Source organism: Betta splendens, chromosome 13 (assembly GCF_900634795.4).
Source record: "Betta splendens chromosome 13, fBetSpl5.4, whole genome shotgun sequence".
NCBI lineage: Eukaryota > Metazoa > Chordata > Actinopteri > Anabantiformes > Osphronemidae > Betta > Betta splendens.
In genome coordinates, this window is record NC_040893.2 from 7,634,124 (window position 1) to 7,650,190 (window position 16,067).

General features: G+C 42.6%; 2 protein-coding genes across 9 annotated transcripts; both read left to right on the plus strand.

Moving 5' to 3' along the window:
* The first annotated feature begins 20 nt into the window (after window positions 1-20).
* Window positions 21-9,328, plus strand: fosb (FBJ murine osteosarcoma viral oncogene homolog B). Of its 6 annotated transcripts, none has more exons than XM_029171494.3 (6): window positions 21-1,368; window positions 1,782-1,969; window positions 3,556-3,939; window positions 4,174-4,281; window positions 4,576-4,923; window positions 5,084-9,328. In XM_029171494.3, the coding sequence occupies exons 1-6, from the start codon at window positions 1,305-1,307 to the stop codon at window positions 5,147-5,149; spliced, it is 1,158 nt and encodes a 385-aa protein (XP_029027327.1). In that variant the 5' UTR covers window positions 21-1,304; the 3' UTR covers window positions 5,150-9,328. The 6 variants fall into 6 exon arrangements, with proteins under 6 accessions (XP_029027327.1, XP_029027328.1, XP_029027326.1 ...); XM_029171495.3 differs by having other exon boundaries at window positions 5,926-9,328; XM_029171493.3 differs by having other exon boundaries at window positions 1,732-1,969; window positions 4,576-9,328.
* Window positions 9,329-9,786: 458 nt separating this feature from the next.
* Window positions 9,787-15,487, plus strand: c13h19orf47 (chromosome 13 C19orf47 homolog). Of its 3 annotated transcripts, none has more exons than XM_029171364.2 (8): window positions 9,787-9,845; window positions 10,699-10,786; window positions 10,875-10,989; window positions 11,873-11,954; window positions 12,125-12,250; window positions 12,373-12,522; window positions 13,505-13,578; window positions 13,771-15,487. In XM_029171364.2, the coding sequence occupies exons 1-8, from the start codon at window positions 9,827-9,829 to the stop codon at window positions 14,314-14,316; spliced, it is 1,200 nt and encodes a 399-aa protein (XP_029027197.1). In that variant the 5' UTR covers window positions 9,787-9,826; the 3' UTR covers window positions 14,317-15,487. The 3 variants fall into 3 exon arrangements, with proteins under 3 accessions (XP_029027197.1, XP_029027198.1, XP_029027199.1); XM_029171365.2 differs by having other exon boundaries at window positions 12,373-12,447; XM_029171366.2 differs by lacking the exon at window positions 12,373-12,522.
* The last annotated feature ends 580 nt before the right edge of the window (window positions 15,488-16,067 follow it).

Genomic DNA, 16,067 nt, shown 5'->3' on the forward strand with positions numbered 1-16,067 from the left:
TCCCAAGCAGCATCCCACCTGCCACATTCCCACTGGTGTCCTCACGGACGCTATAAGAATGAATCACTTTCTGCGCGCCTGGATGATCTTTGCAATGACAGGCGCAGATTTTCGTCATTGCTGCCCACTGTCCTTATCAGAGTTACATTAGTGTTTACCAACTCATCTGTTTTTTTTTTGTTTTTTTTTTGGAGCTGTTCCATCTGCCGATACAGTCTTTTCTACATCGAAATCTGTAAACATGTAGGCTGAATTACAGCTCACTGAATCGGTGCGTTCTGTTTATAGCCTTGCCTATAGTTTGAGGATATTTTGAAACATGGAGGGCGTGCACAGCAGTTCGCACCCTGTCTGACTTCAGGTTTAGGGAGTGTTCAGTCGCCAATGAGAAGCAGGGTTTCCTCCCATCGCTCAGAGGACTCCCGAGGGCGTGTCCTGAGAAAGTTTTCAGTAGGATTTCCCTTGCATGCCTGACGGGATCCCGTCGTGAACTGACATAGATTCAGTACAACCACCATTGTATATGTCCTGATGTTTGTTTTTCTACATTCACAAAATGTTCACGAAATGATATGTAGACTGACAAGCGCGACAACGGAATAGCGTGTGTCTGTATTGTCTAAATCGTGTTTACGCCCCCTTTTGTGTCATTGATTTCAGTTAGGTAACAGGTAATCGTGACAACACTGCCCATACTTAGCAATAAAAGCAATTTATGTTTAATAAAGACATATGCTATTATAACGTCTTCTTTTGACGTATTCGTGCCCCCATAATGTTCCAACCTAGACAGACGCATAGATAGCCCAAAATAGACACTTTCCATATTTATCGCTCTGAACATTCTTAAAATTTCCTCTCAGAAATTGTCAGACGGTGAGAAATATCTCGTGCTTGTGACAGTATAAAAAACTATTATTATCCGTTGGCGAGGTGAGCTTCTGGTCCATTTCAGTGGGAGAGGGATTCCCTCAACGTCACCAAGGATACCAAACACAACACGAAAGCACAAATATGGGCATGTACGTCAGCGGAACTCCGAGGCGGGACTTAGACGGTAGAAATGCCTTGGTTGTACTCGAGGAGGATGGATTCATTCATAAGACAACGTCCGCCACCGTGCACCGTAACAGCGGCAAAAACCTGCGAGTCACCGTAAACGGACTTTATGGATCTAAAATCACAAATCTGACGGGAGAAGAGCGAAGCGGACGCGAGGATTTAAAGCGGCACGAGAGGAGTTCTTTGCGGAGGAACTCTGGACATTTCCCATTTAAACGCGGAGAACTGGAATAAGCTCCTTCATGCAACTTTTTTGGAAAGAAACCAGGAGCGTTTCGTCAGGGAATAACAACAAGATCAGCAACGGTAAGTTGGACAATTTATTGACCCAGGAGACGTAGTTTGAAATGATTTGCTTAAAGTTACACTATCTTTTGAGAGCAAGTTAGCAGCATCTGTCCGCTCCTGATCGCCTCTTTGGGCAGCGTAATAGCAATAGTAAAACAGGTTTTGATGCTGATATTGCTTTAAAAAATTATTTCACATCTTTTTAGGTATAAGCTACCTCCACTGTGTTGTAGCCTAGACGTTATTGTAGTATTTAGTCCAGTGATCGGCGGCTTTATGCAGTCAGAGGTTAACCAACCAAACCAGAATACGCTGTCAGTCATTAGTACAATACTTGCTTGCTTTTAGTTTCTGCGCTCTAACCGTCGATTTCTCCCATAGAGCTCATCCTCCTTATAAATTGTGTGTGTACCGCTGCCCTGACGCTACAGGTGACATCGCGCTTTGTCCGGTAGCTGCAGGTGTTGCGTTCTCCGCCGGTCCCTGCGGGGAGATGTACCAAGGGTTCCCCGGCGACCCCGACAGCGGATCCCGTGGAAGTTCGTCTCCATCCATAGAGTCCCAGTACCTTTCCTCCGTGGACTCCTTCGGGAGCCCGCCGACCACCAGTGCTCCGCAGGTGAGTGACAGGTAACACACACACAATGCAGGTGGTGTGAAAGTCACACTCTGCCTGAAAACAAAACATATTTTAGATCGCACCAACAAAACCTAGAGCATCGTACAGCAGCTTTGTTAGTGATGTACTCATAAATGCAACAGGTTATTTGCATTTGCACGTTACACGTGCAGTTATAGAGTCTATAGACTTAATGTATTCCCCGAATTTTCATTTAAAATTCACATAAAATGTAACATCTATCTGTTTTCAAATATTATTTCTCAGCCAGAAATACTGTTGTATCTCTTTTCATATATACATCTAAAATAAATTGTTCAAACGATATGTTATAGATATGCCAAATATGTGGATTCGCAGTTTCATCATATGTGGCGTCCAAAGACAGAATCACTAAATATAACAGCAGGCGTGTGCGCTGTGAGCCACGGACCAAATAATGGGACTTTGCGATAGGCGACTGACTCAGACTCTCGTGGATTTATTGTTACCGCTTGCTAAAGTTCGTAATGGCATGTTTGAAAAGCATTTCCGTTCTTACGTGTGTTCCTGAGATCTCGGTCAGGGCGTATAAATACTCCTGCTAAGTATACCGACAATTAAATTCGACTTCGTCTCCGCGCGCCGGCTGGAGCGGCCCCGGCAGCAGCTCTCAGCTTCACAGCACGCCGCAGAACGGATGACAGCGTTGGAACTCTCCTACGTAAGCACCGCGCTCCGCCTCCCCTTCCACGCGCCCCGCTCTCCTCTCACAGGCCTCGCCGTGACGTAAATGCCTCGTTCTATTTTGGAGCGCAACGTCTCGTTGCCAAGGGGAACACCGGGGGTGTGCCGGGGGAGGAGGAAGGAGGCGGGGCAGACGGTCGTCGAGAGACGCGATTGGCCGAGGCTCGCGCCGTTGGCGCCGCCCCTCCCTGGGTCCTAACACGCTTTTGTAACGTCCGCCGTGACCTCCTCAGCCCCGCGGCGCGACGTATGAAGACAATACAACACAACATGTGTTTTATAACGCTCAATCCAACATAGAAAGAAAGTAACGCGGACGCAAAACAGGTCACTTCAAGGTCATTTATTTTGTCTTCACATCTGTAAATGTAATGTTTGAGTTATTTTATTTTTCAAATACGTTTGATTCTACACCTTTAGAAATAAAACCATCTACTCCCCTCGTTCTGACGCTATAAAGTCTAAACTTTTATATTAAGATTCAAAATGTAGCAGTTACAAATATATATTCATAAATACATGTATATTGTAATATAGCACATAAGTATAAGTATTTTTTATTGTATAACAGCTTTGTGCACTCTTACAGTAAACATAGGCCTGTTATTCATTCCATTATTACAACACACAGAACTGTTTTTATAACAGCATTTAGTTTTTATTTACCTCTAATTAACAGATGAAATGAAATAGTTTTTACCTCATGCACATCACACTGATGTCACTTACTTTTATTTTGCCATGCCAAGTTTAGCTTCCTTTGATCGCCACCATGGCTGATTTTTATTATTATGACAAACACTTAAAGACATTTCTGTCCCTGCTTGTGTAATGCTGATTCACTGACTGTTTTTTCCCAGGAGTGTGTGTCAGCGGGAGCTGGTTTGAGCATTGGAGGTAGCGGGCCAGGGACGAGTGCTGGAGGGGAGATGCCCAGTTCATTCGTGCCCACCGTCACTGCCATCACCACCAGTCAGGACCTGCAGTGGATGGTGCAACCGACTCTCATATCGTCCCAGGCCTCTGGACAGAGTGGATCCATTGGGACCACAACAATGACCCAACCAGTATCACTGGTTGACCCGTATGACATGCCAGGCCCCAGTTATTCTTCGGGCTCCGCATTCACCCCCCCAAGTTCTGATACTCCGGGCCCAGCCCCGGGCCCCATCCGCCAGTCCCGAACCCGAAGCCGCCGTACACGAGACGAGTCTGTGAGTGAAGATGGAGATGTTGGTGTGTTAGTAAGTGTGTGTGCTTGAACAGTTTGTTTGCAGATCTTTGGTATGTTACGCATGCAGCTCAGGAAATGTGTTAATATGGATAAAAACTATTGAATAAGCAAATGATGACATCTATGTAAGTTAATTATCGTTATAACCACCCTGGCTGCCCCTTTCACCACTAGTACTAGGACACATTGCTAGGAACTAAAAAAACGTGAGTCCTGATCCATATTTGTGCTCTCTCCATCCTAGCTAACACCTGAGGAGGAAGAAAAGAGGCGCGTTCGCAGAGAGAGGAACAAGCTGGCCGCCGCCAAATGCAGAAACCGCCGACGGGAACTCACAGACAGACTGCAGTCGGTGAGCTTGGCCTTGTTTTAGCTGCCACCACGAAGAATGGTCCTAATCACATAGCTTACGTTAGCTTCAGTAGTGCTGAGTGTGGTAACACATGTCTATATGTGCGTATAAGAGAGAGGATCATGGTAATGGGCTGTTTAGCTGTGCTGAGGATAATTATAGTCCTTGTGACAGACTATTGCACCTACAGCGGTTACAGCCTAATTAATGGCCTGGTGTAAGCTGTGTTACTTATAAAAACACTCAGCTAACACCCACCCTCCTCTGTCTTTCCTTCCATGCACCTGGCCACAGGAGACGGACATACTGGAGGAGGAGAAAGCAGAGCTGGAGGCTGAGATCTTGGAGCTGCAGAAGGAGAAGGATCGCCTGGAGTTCGTCCTGGTGGCCCACCAGCCCAACTGTAAAATCCAATACCAGGACCAGCCCCAGGCGGGCTCGGCGCAGCAGCTCCCTCCGGTCCAGTCCCAGCTCCCTCCACAGACCTTGCAACCTTCTGTCTCCATTGTGGGCTTGACTGTGAAGGAGGACTCTTTCTATCTGCCTCCTGCCTACACTTCTCACCCGGCCTCCACACAGTCCCAGCCTCCGGTTCAGCAGCAGCAAGTGCAGCAGCAGCCTCAGCCAGGGATAATGCAGGAGGTAGAGTTTTCTAGTTCTTTCTATGGCTCGAGTGAGCCGGCACCCGGCGGGTCGTGCCTTGTGGCCAGCAACAGTGGTGGTGGTGGTGGTAACCATGACGATGTGGCCGTTGGCAGCTACAACACCTCATACACATCTTCATTTGTGTTCACCTACCCAGAGGGAGCCTGCGGGGTCAGTGCCAACCAGCGGAACAGCAGTAGCGAGCAGTCGTCCGATTCCCTGAACTCGCCTTCGCTGCTGGCACTCTGACTGACCGACAGACACACACTTTACGCTCGCTGGAAGTAGAGGCTGACACAAGTACATGCAAAGTGCCAATCGGTCTCATAGACTGAGCAAAAAAAAAAAAGAAAACAGAGATACAACCACAGCAACCAATCATTTGTATCTGATTGGGTTCTAGTTCACGTATTCCAAAATGCATTCCAATTAAGAGCCATAAAAGCCTTTACCATTAAACTCAACCAACGCGTAAAGTTGTGCAACCGCTCAGTGTTGGTTATTAAGAACCACAATCGCTCAAGTTGCCAAATCGACAAATTCACACGAAACGTCCTCGCCCTTCAGCATGTACAGTATTTGGAACACGCTCACTTTCGCCCCACCCTAGTTCCCTCTGTCGGTCGCCCCCTCCTCCAGTGATCCTGCTCTCATCCTCTTCCATCCCTTCCTTCCTTCTTCCCTTGTGCTGAATGTATTTGTGCAAAGCCGACATAGGGACGAAGGACGCTTCGTTCAGGCTCTTTTCTGGTGGGAGACGGAGCGCCGCTCTCTCGCTCACCCCTAACCCTCCATCCGCTCGACCTCTCTGTGCTTCTCCATTTGCTGCTTGGACTTGCCAAGTTGGGCGTCAGAGTAAACCAGCCCCAACTAAACCTTGTGTTTTCTCCTAACCGTTTTTTTTTTTTTTTTTTTTTTTTTGCCTACCTGCCATGCGACCCAACTCTACCCATCTCTGTTTCTCTTCTTCTGTCTCTGTGTTTCTCCCTCTCTCTGAAGTCTTCGACCTCCGAGAGCCCGAAGACCCCCAGCAGCCCTTGGGACCTTGAGTGAATGCCGGCCAAACTAACACGTCCTTTTGCACCCTCACTGACAGGCGGCCCCCTCCCCTTCTTTAAGGAAGGACCCTGATCTCTGAGCGCGTGGCTCACAATGAACAGCACCTAAATACTTCTAACACATGCACATAGACACAGAAATAATGAAAACAAAATGCAAGATGGAAGCCACTGTCTTCTGCTGAGCCATTTTTTTGACGTTCACATGACGAAGATTAAACACATCTTGCATGTGAGGCTGGTTAAAAGGGAGGATGGATAAAAGATTTTAGCAGGAAGGGAGGAAGGAAGTGGAAGCGAGCTGGACAAAGTCAAACGGAGAGATGAGGAGTGGAGGATGACTCCCATCCTGACCATTGATTTTTGCAACAAAATGTTGAAAACAAAGCAAAAACTAAAAAAAAAATGAATAGAAAGAAGTAAAAAATCCTCCTCCTGCCAACTGTGTGGAAGGGTGACCTCAGTAAAAACACCTCCATAGCACAGAGCCTCTTCACCCTGGGCCTACATGCGCATATTCAGACCATCGCTTTCAAGCCTTTGAACTGAGGAAGGAGACTTTTGGTGGCAGCGCTTTGCTCAGAATCACCCAGATGTGAATACAAGCCTTTAATTGGAGGAGAGACTTTTTTTTTTTTCATTTTTTTGGGTGGTGAATCAGACAACCTCTACACACTGGGCTCAGGCCTCCGTACCTCCCCTGTTGTTTCACCTAAAACGAGGCGGAGGTGCGTTTATTGTGAGTGTGTCCACTCGGAGGCACCTGGCCTGTTTATTGCTTTCTTTATTGAGGTTGATGCGGCGACTGAGCACAAAGCGAGACCCAGGAAGAAGGGGAGAACATGTGAGCTAATGTTGTGGAGTGAGCGTCTTTTTATTTGCCTGTGAATTTGTACTATTTGTTTTTCTGTTCTATGTTTGCGCAAGAATTGTTATATATTTTATTGTTTTGTTTATATGTTTGCGATGACCTCTGCTTTCTTCTGTACTGTTGCTGTTTCTTGTTTTTATTATCATTTCGTGTTTGTTTTTTTTATCAGGAGATTCACTTCGAACTGTTACTATTATTATTGCATTGTAACTATTGTTTCATTATGTTATTGTATTTTCATTTGGCAACTTTGGAGGCATGTTGTGCACTACAAAAAAAATCTAATTGTAAGTCAATATGCATATACATATATACATGTAACATGTATATGTAAGTCTATCTATGATTGTAATATGTGAATGTCTACAGATCTAAATGGGATATTTTTGTCAATGAAGAACAAGATGAAATGTTACTGAGGTCTAGTTTTAAAAGAATATTTTTCTAAAGGAACAAAAAAAATATCTATATTCAATTTAAAGTACTGCCCTGTCCCTAAACATGAAGCACGATGTCACTGCCTCTATCAATGTGTATTTATGTTTTAAAAACAATATAAGCACTTACAGTTACATTCAATGTATGTTTATAATTATGATGTTATACCGATGTAGTAACGCCTTTGTTTCGGTTGTTTGTTTTTCTGGGAGGTCTGTCCCAAAGCTACTGACACCTTAATGCCACTTGATCCTTAATAGATGCAAAACGCAGAAAAAAAACGTAGTGTGGTTGAATGTTAATACACGTATTAAAAGTGTTCAGACTACAAAATAATGACTAAACTCTTTCATTTAAGGACAAAGGATTTCATACCCAGTATGTATTTCTGTCCAATATAAACATATCGCTCAATAATAACTGAAGCTCATGTTTGGATATTTAGCCTTGATATAAACATTATCATATATATTTAAAGTTTATCTATTCTTGTAATCCAAAAATTTATTGTCTGACTGAGATTTTGTTTGCATTTGTATCTGCTGGATGAGAAGCTTTATTTTTTAATAAATAAACGTGTCTATTTGAACTAATGTCTAGATTAATGTTACAGATCTGGGTTATGAAATGGCTTTTGGTGGTCAGGAAAATGGGCAGACCTCTTGTCTTAATGTTAAATAAGGACTTTGTCTGTACAGATGTCGGAGATGCCTTTTGATTTGTCTCCAAATGCAAATGTGATGAGAATATGTACTGGTGTCAGAAAAAGCATAAAACATATTCAGTAGTTCTCATGTATATAGGTTTTTGTGGTGCTACGTTTAGTATACTATACTATCACGATGAGGCAGTTTAACATTGTATGGTGAAAGGTACACGTTGCTGTCACTGGGGCTGTAGGCGAACAAACACACTGCTGATCTCATCAGGAGGTTTTACTCTGAATAGGAGCCAATAACAGTGAATTCCCAGCAGCTGAAGCTCAGCGAGCCCAGGAGTCACTCTGTGATTTCACCCCAGCTAATATCAGTTGCTACATACTTTACCTTTAAGTGTGAACTCAGAAAGCCCTCGTACTGTACCTGCACTCCTCACTCACACATACGCAACATATTAGACTCATCCTTTCATCTAATTCCTTTGCCCTGGATCTGTTGAGGTTATCTGAATTTTTTTGTTTTCCTCTGTAAGACTAAACACAAATGGGTCACTAGTGATCTGGAGAAGGTCAGAGAGAATTGCCTACCAGTACAATGTCGTGTTAGCATTGACTGAACAAGAACTTTCCTATTTTTCTACGATAACGTGAATGTTATGTAATTCTTTTCTCCACTGGTTCCATACATGCTCCGATTTGACCGCTATGAAATGCAATAGTCATGATCCTCTTGGATGAACATAATGTAGCAAAGGATGCAGTGTTTAAACTGACTGCTACTATATGTCAAGTGTGATGATGTATTGCTTTAATGACCCATTTTTGTCAAATATTTTACTTAATAGTCTTGCTTTTTGCTCTTTATTATTTCTGTCTGGGAGCATAGGTTGTTATTTAGCAAAAATGGGGGGAACAGGATGTGATACAGACACACATCTATTGATGAATGTTATTTTGGACACAGGGATATTCACACATATACATAACTAGCTCATGATGGTGCTTTATTAAATTGTGTACAGTATATTTCCAGTGCATCTAAATCAACCCAAATTACTGGTTTGCTGCACAAGGCTAGAAATTACTACTTACATAACTTTATAACTATGATTTAAACTTGTTTTATTCATGATGTGGACCAAAGTCTATGACATATTTCTCATGTGGCTTTTGCAGACCCTGCTCTCTCATTTCCTTTGACCATATCTTAGGCTCTAGCCCCTTTTGCTGTCCTTCAGAAGTTTACATCATAAGGTTTTTTCATAGTTTCTAGTATGCCAAGGCTGGAGGAGTTGCCTCATGAATGATGGTTTGACCAAATGCTATTCCTTTCCACTTTCAGAAAAGGTGATTTAAATAAACAAGGTATTATATGGTGCATGTCTCAGTTTTTTTAAATGATTTAATTATTATTACAATATATTTTTGCAAGTGAAATAAAGATAATTTTACATCTGGCTTTGAGTTGAGACTGCAGGACATGAGCTAGTGTTTTTTTTGCAATGATTTTTATAATCAGCCTTCTTTGTGACAGTGAAGTCAGTTTTTTTCTTTAGCATTTGGCTAAAGCAAATAAGCTCAATACTTTAATAAATAATTATTTACTTTTACTCACTTTACTTCCGAATTCTGCTAGAGAATGAACAGACAGTTCGTGGTATTAACTGTCCTGGATGTATTATTTCTTCTCATTATGAACCTATGAACAGTGCATGAAATCTGTCATGACACTGGTAATCGTGAGTCGTGGTAAATGTTATCGGTCTGTGTCGCCACCTAGCGTCATAAAGAGAACTACAGGAACCATAGATTTTTTTCGTTTTCGCCTGCGGGAAGTTACGTCACAGGAAGTGCTGCTCGTCGTTCGGTGTAAACATGGCGTCCGTAACAACAGGTGAGCGCATAAAGGCCCGGCTACTGATCGATTATAGCTATATTATTTTAGGATTCTTAATTAAATGCGGCTGCTGTCTCGGCTTGACACCATATATAGCGCCAATTTAATTGAATGTTTCCTTAGTGGATGTCGCTGCTGCTCAGTAGGGTCATTTTAATTCATGGCTAACACGATGCTAGCACAGAAAGCTAACAACCGGTTTTCATAGCGAGCTGACATTCATGCCTTTAGCTCATTTGAATGAATAAAGTCGATATTTGGGAACGAAAATGTGCTTGCAGTTGTTTACTGTGTGAATCCCCGGAGGTGTTAATTCGAATAGACTGGTTTCCTCCTTGTCAAGATGGACACTGATCCTATACGTGCCAAGTGCACATTTAGCCGCCGTGTGATTTTTGTCTCTTAGTAACTATGAGTTCATCAGTCAGAGCCTTTGTTTTGGCAGCTGCTGTGCCCCTCCATCCTGTATCTGTTACTCGTTTCATCACCGTTGTTATAAATAGCCCTCAGCTGGCCTCGGTCAGCATGCTTCAGACTCCAGTGTGCTGCTGTCTGCTCTGGTTTAGCTCTTCTTGTGTGCCAGGCCCATCTCCCATCCTCACTGTAATGTAATGTAATGTCATTGTAGTTTCAATCAGCTGGGAAGTTTATGATGAGTTATTGTTTTAAGTAAGGAGTATGAGTATTCTGGCTGCTCTTTGCCTAAATACGGGTATAGTTGAAGAAATGTTTTAATTTCAAGCAATCATTATAATCACAATAATATTGTATTTTTAGACTTATATGATATGGATGAAACCAGGTATTCTTTGCTGTCTTGTTTTCAAAACACCCTTTTTTTAATCTCTAGCCACCTCAGAGTGGATTCAGTTTTTTAAGGATGCCGGGATCCCAGCTGGCCTCGCTGTTACTTATGCAGTCTCATTTGTGGATAACAGGTAAGCTTGTATGTTTTATAGGCCTGATATAGAATTGTATTTCGGTACATCGATCCCCTGTCATTGTTCATTGCTTATGCCACCGCAGAATTCAGAAGACCATGCTCATGGACCTCAGCAAGGACATCATGATGGACCTTGGAATAACCGTGGTTGGTGACATCATTGCCATTCTTAAACATGCCAAACAGGTGTACAGGCAGGTGAGCTCGGTCTAACAAATTATTGAAAGAGACACTGTCATCATCAATGTTTTAAATATAATCCCAGTTTTGCTGAAGTACCGATACTTATCAATACTGTCATTATCTACTATAGTGTATTTTATATACATACAAATTAAAAGTGTTGGTCAGCTACAGGTATTAATTATTGGTAGGGCTGCAATTAACGATTATTTATTTATAATGGATTAAGCTGTCGATAATTTTTTTTGATTAATCAGATTAATCGGATAAAAAAATATTATTTGATGTTTTGCTTGTTGGAGGTCCCTTATCAGGGTTTTTTGAATAAAAAATTGATTTTGACTCTTTAAATCTCAAACAAAACACAAAATTCATCGTTTGAATAATAAAACTTCAATATCCAAAATATGAATAAACAAAGCAAGCATAGAGTTTTGTTCCAACGTGAAGATCTGCAGCAGCTCCAGCTTCGCCGACTAATCGATAACAGCATATCATCATTATTATTTCCATCATTGATTATTATCGATTTGTTGTTGCAGCCCTAATTATTGGTCAGTATTGAAATTAAGTTTTGTCTGGTAATTGTCTGTATTTAAAAATGTGTGAAATGTGGTTTTCAGTAATAATTTGCTGCAAGCAGTAGTAAACATGGGAAAAATTGAAATTTCCTCATTAGTCCCACAGTGGGGAAATTTGTTCTCTGCATTTGACCCATCCATCTGGAGGAGCAGTGAGCTGCCACACGAGCGCTCGGGGAACTAAGTGTCTTACTCGAGGACATGCCTGGTGCTCTACCTACTGAGCTGCCAGGCCACAATATGTGTCATATCTTGACTGTGGACAGTGAGTCTGACATGCTCTTATCATAAATGTATTGCCACTCTGCCATCTGTAGGACATGTGTAAAATGGCCACAGAAGCCATCTCCTCAGGACAGACCAGTGTTCAAGCTGAACTTAGAAGAACTGCAAATACTCGTGAGTAACAATATATTATGACCTTTATAAGGATGATGAAGAATTTCTTTGTGTGTCTCACTTACCTGTAAATCGGCCTAGTCAAATTTTACCAAGAGAGACTGTATCACATGACGCTGTTCATAGGAAACATGCTAAATCACAGTTGCTTCTCAAATGTTTCTTATTAGCTGCCACCCGTATGATTGCCAATGCTTTGAGCCACGACTCCCCTCCCAATACTCCAGCCCGTCGACCAGACAACCGCCTCTCGGTCACCGTCTCCAACACGCAAGCAAACAAAGGTAGCAAAGCAGGTAAGTATTTTGAAAACAAATCCCTAACGTCCTGTTCCTCTGGAGCCACGAGTCCTGTCTTTTTATTTTATTTTAGTTCCTACCTCTGTTTAATCCTCGTGTACCCAACGCTTTATTGTCAGTTGTAAGTCAACCAGCTGATGAGGGGAATGGTTTGCCAGCAGTGAAGCGCCGGCGAGTCACAGCTGAGATGGAAGGCAAGTACATAATCAACATGCCCAAAGGCACCACACCTCGTACACGCCGCATCCTGGCTCAGCAGACCAAGAAAGGTACAGTAGGTGTGACCCAGTGGTTTCGCCAACTCCCTCAAGTGATGCTGTTTCTCACTACAACTAATCAGTACTAAATGTTCTCATGGACCTGTGTCATACTAAAATAAACGGGCACCTAGTGCTAATTGAGAGCATGTTTGTCTTTAACTCATACCTATCACAGTTCCTAGTCTTCATTAATACTTCCCACTGTACCCACACGTCTTCCCACTGTCGGACCTTGTTTGAGTCTTTGCTTCGTCTAGATCTTACCCTCTGTTGATTTTGGTCTTTCCTATATGTGGGGCCACTGTCCTGCTGGTTTTTTCAACTCTCCCTGCCGCACCTACTACTGATTATCTTGACCAGGTGTGTTAAGTCAATGAAAAGCTGGAAAAGCCAACGAACACACCTGATAAAAGTAATCGGCAGAGAGAGTTGGAGAACCAGCAGGGACAGGAGCTGCAGCAGGACTGAAGCTTGACACCTGCGCATATAGCAATAGGTTTTAAGCTCGGTTGTGCTTCTGTATGTCTTTACAAACCACCTTCTCTTTCAAAAGATTTTCTAAAGACTGTGTCATAAGATTAAACTGTGACTAGTTGTATCTTGACTTTAAACCTTGTTTTAGACTTCTACGATATTAAACAGGAATGTGTTACATCAAATACAAATTGTTTAGCCAGTCCAGTGACTGTATCTTACTTGGGATAAGGTGGTATAGACAGTAAAACATTTTGAAAGCATTTGGAAATTGTGTCGTGGCAACTGCAAAAGCAAGATGCCCAACTGCCATGAATCAACTTGTAGAGATTAGTGTTAACTTACAGAAAATGACGCCAATAAAAAGTTGATCAAAATGGAACAGAAATGTGATTTGGCCCATGGGTCTTTTCTGTTTTGTGCGAGTTATTTTATCACTATCACTTATCAAACCTAGCACTTCACAGTCGATGCGTCACATTGTCATTTTTGTGTAAAACTTTCTGCTCTTTCAAAGGTTTGAAGCGCACCTCTGTGTTTGCAAGACTTGGAGCTGAATCTAAGGCAGACACGACAACGACGAATAACAAGGTGAGACCAGTTTTATTGTTACACAAGGCTGCAGCCTTTCTCTGACCATAACCAAGTGCTGTCACAATAAACACTTATAATGCTGCAGTCAGGGCATTATTTGGAACAGTCAATTGTAATGACATTTTCGACAAAAGGTGATTTGCACTTTAGTTGAATAAAGAGCTGTTTCATTTGGGTCATGTTTGGCAGCCCACCGGGGTGTTCAGTCGTCTGGACCAAGGGGTTCAAGATGAAGACAGACTGAAACCAGCAAAAGTGGTTGGAAACATGGTTGTAGATGAGGAGGATGACAGTGATGAAGAAGGCTCCGTCCTCCAGTACGCTGGTGTCCTCAAGAAACCGCCAGCCCCCCAAAAGAAGGAGCCAGCAAGAAAACCACCTCCCACCACACTGCGGCGCCTGGGAGGCAAATTCAAACTGCCTCCCTCCGACACGCCCTCATCCTCATCCTCCTCGTCTGCAGCTAACGGCCTCCCCCCTGCCAAGGTTAGCGTGCTTCAGAGACTGGGCAAGCTCCCTGCCACGCACCCCAACACAGCAGTGCCGCCTACGCCTGCCGACACGCAGGACAACCGAGTGACCAGCACCAGGCCCAAAGCCCAGGAGAGGCCGAGCATAGCCAGCCCCAAGGTCAGCAGCAGCACTGGAGTGGGCCCCGGAGGAGACCCTGTGGGTGCTCAGATGGATGTGCAGGCCATCAGCGTTTTTAAAAGACTGGGCAGCAAGAGAACCTAACGCAGACACCTCCAACATGAGTCACACCCTTTCTATGTCCACTTTATCCAATTACCATCACCCTTTTACACTTTTTAAAGGTACATCCAGGGTTGCAAATAGATAATTGAGTGTTTGTCAGTCTGGAGTCATTTTGAGTAGAACTGCAATCTCCTGACTACGTGAACAACTGGAATGCTACACTGTAGCTAATAGATGATGTCCCTGCACACTTTAGTTATGCTGCCATTAGCCACTTTTTATTCACTGTCCAAACAACTTAAATTTAAGGAGTCAGAGTTCTCTGTGTTATATGTTTTTCAACATAAAAGCTACAGTATTTATTATCTCTGTCATATCTGCCAACTTTTGTTTTAGGAATGTGTATGAAACTATATTTGCGAGCTTATGGCATGAGCATGACGAGCTGCCACGATGGTGGTTTTTGTTTTACCTTGTAACTCCACGCGTAAGGATGCTGCTGCTCCCTGTTTTGAGATTTGTTTTAAATGAGAAATGTAAATATTGTAGGTTAATTATTATCATTGTGTTTGTATTTGCCCGAAAAAAAAAAGGTCTTGTGTGCAAGGTACAGAGAGCCTTTCAAAATGAGAAACACAAGATGGCAGCTGGGCATAATACTAGTTGTAAGGTGACCGTTAAAGCTCCAGATGACCTGCACGTTAATGGTGAAAGTGGGAAATTTGTCGTTGAAACTCTTATGATCTTTGGTCCTGGACTTGTGAGCGAAAACCCAAATGGTTACACAGAACGACCTCATGTAAGACTTGAATCCTGTAAAAGCACCGTGGCTCCTTCTCTTCTGCACTTTGTGAAGTAGAGGAACATTTTCTAAAAGACCTACTTGAAGGCTGTAGTAGAATAATGTTTATTTTAAAATGCAATGTATAGATTTGTTAGTTGATTTCTCACAGCACAGAACGTGTTCTGCTGCATATTTTTCTATGCGGACATTCTTGTACCAGGCGCCTGCATAATGGAACTCTTATGCCACTGGGCCTGGTGTCAAGCCACTGTGCTGTAGCTCGAGTAGATAGCTCACCTTACCTAGTTTGGGTCCTTCACACCTGTGTAATTTTTGCTACATTGTAAATATTTTAAATGATTCAAATTATGTTTATGCATTTTTATTGTTTTAAGAGACAAAATACAACAAACCGCTACGTCTTTGCTTTCCTGTTCCGTTTTTGTGAAGGCTTTTCAATATCACCGTCACAGCAAAGTCGATATGTTTCCTTGGGGGTTTTAACCTGATTTATTTATAATCTTTCTCTCTGTTTTCTTTTAAGTTGCAGGTGCTGTGTTGGAGGAACTGTGAGTGCTATGTAACAGTGTTTAATCACTGGGTGTCTTTTCAGTCTGTGCAGCTCCACACCTAGTCTATTTTGAGTTGGCATGTATATATGTAGGCTATGACCTCTAGAGAAATTCACTTCAAAAGGTATAGTTATATAGGAGTTAAAGAGAAGCAACAATTAAAACTGCAACCATCATAGGTCGAGTAACCAAAGTTGCTCCTCCACACATTTTCTTTCTTATTTCTGTATTACTATAACTATAAGCAGAAGTACTTTAAATACCATTCACATGTATTCCCAAAATTAGAACCAGAAGGATTTGGAAGTCAGTGAAATCTCCCTTTGAAGTAATTGACAATTATTAAGATCACTTGTCATGTAAATTTAACCCGCAGAATACATCTGTTCATAGTAATTAATAGAAAAACCACGAGAACAGCTTGTTCTGAAAGT

Coding starts and splice junctions, on each gene's coding strand:
- c13h19orf47 (XM_029171364.2), top strand. Junction 10,990..11,872: donor CCAAACAGGTGTACAGGCAG/GTGAGCTCGGTC, acceptor TGCCATCTGTAG/GACATGTGTAAAATGGCCAC. Junction 12,251..12,372: donor AAACAAAGGTAGCAAAGCAG/GTAAGTATTTTG, acceptor CTTTATTGTCAG/TTGTAAGTCAACCAGCTGAT.
- fosb (XM_029171489.3), top strand. CDS start 1,305: ATGCAACTTTTTTGGAAAGAAACCAGGAGCGTTTCGTCAGGGAATAAC. Junction 1,369..1,781: donor TAACAACAAGATCAGCAACG/GTAAGTTGGACA, acceptor CTGACGCTACAG/GTGACATCGCGCTTTGTCCG. Junction 4,282..4,575: donor TCACAGACAGACTGCAGTCG/GTGAGCTTGGCC, acceptor ACCTGGCCACAG/GAGACGGACATACTGGAGGA.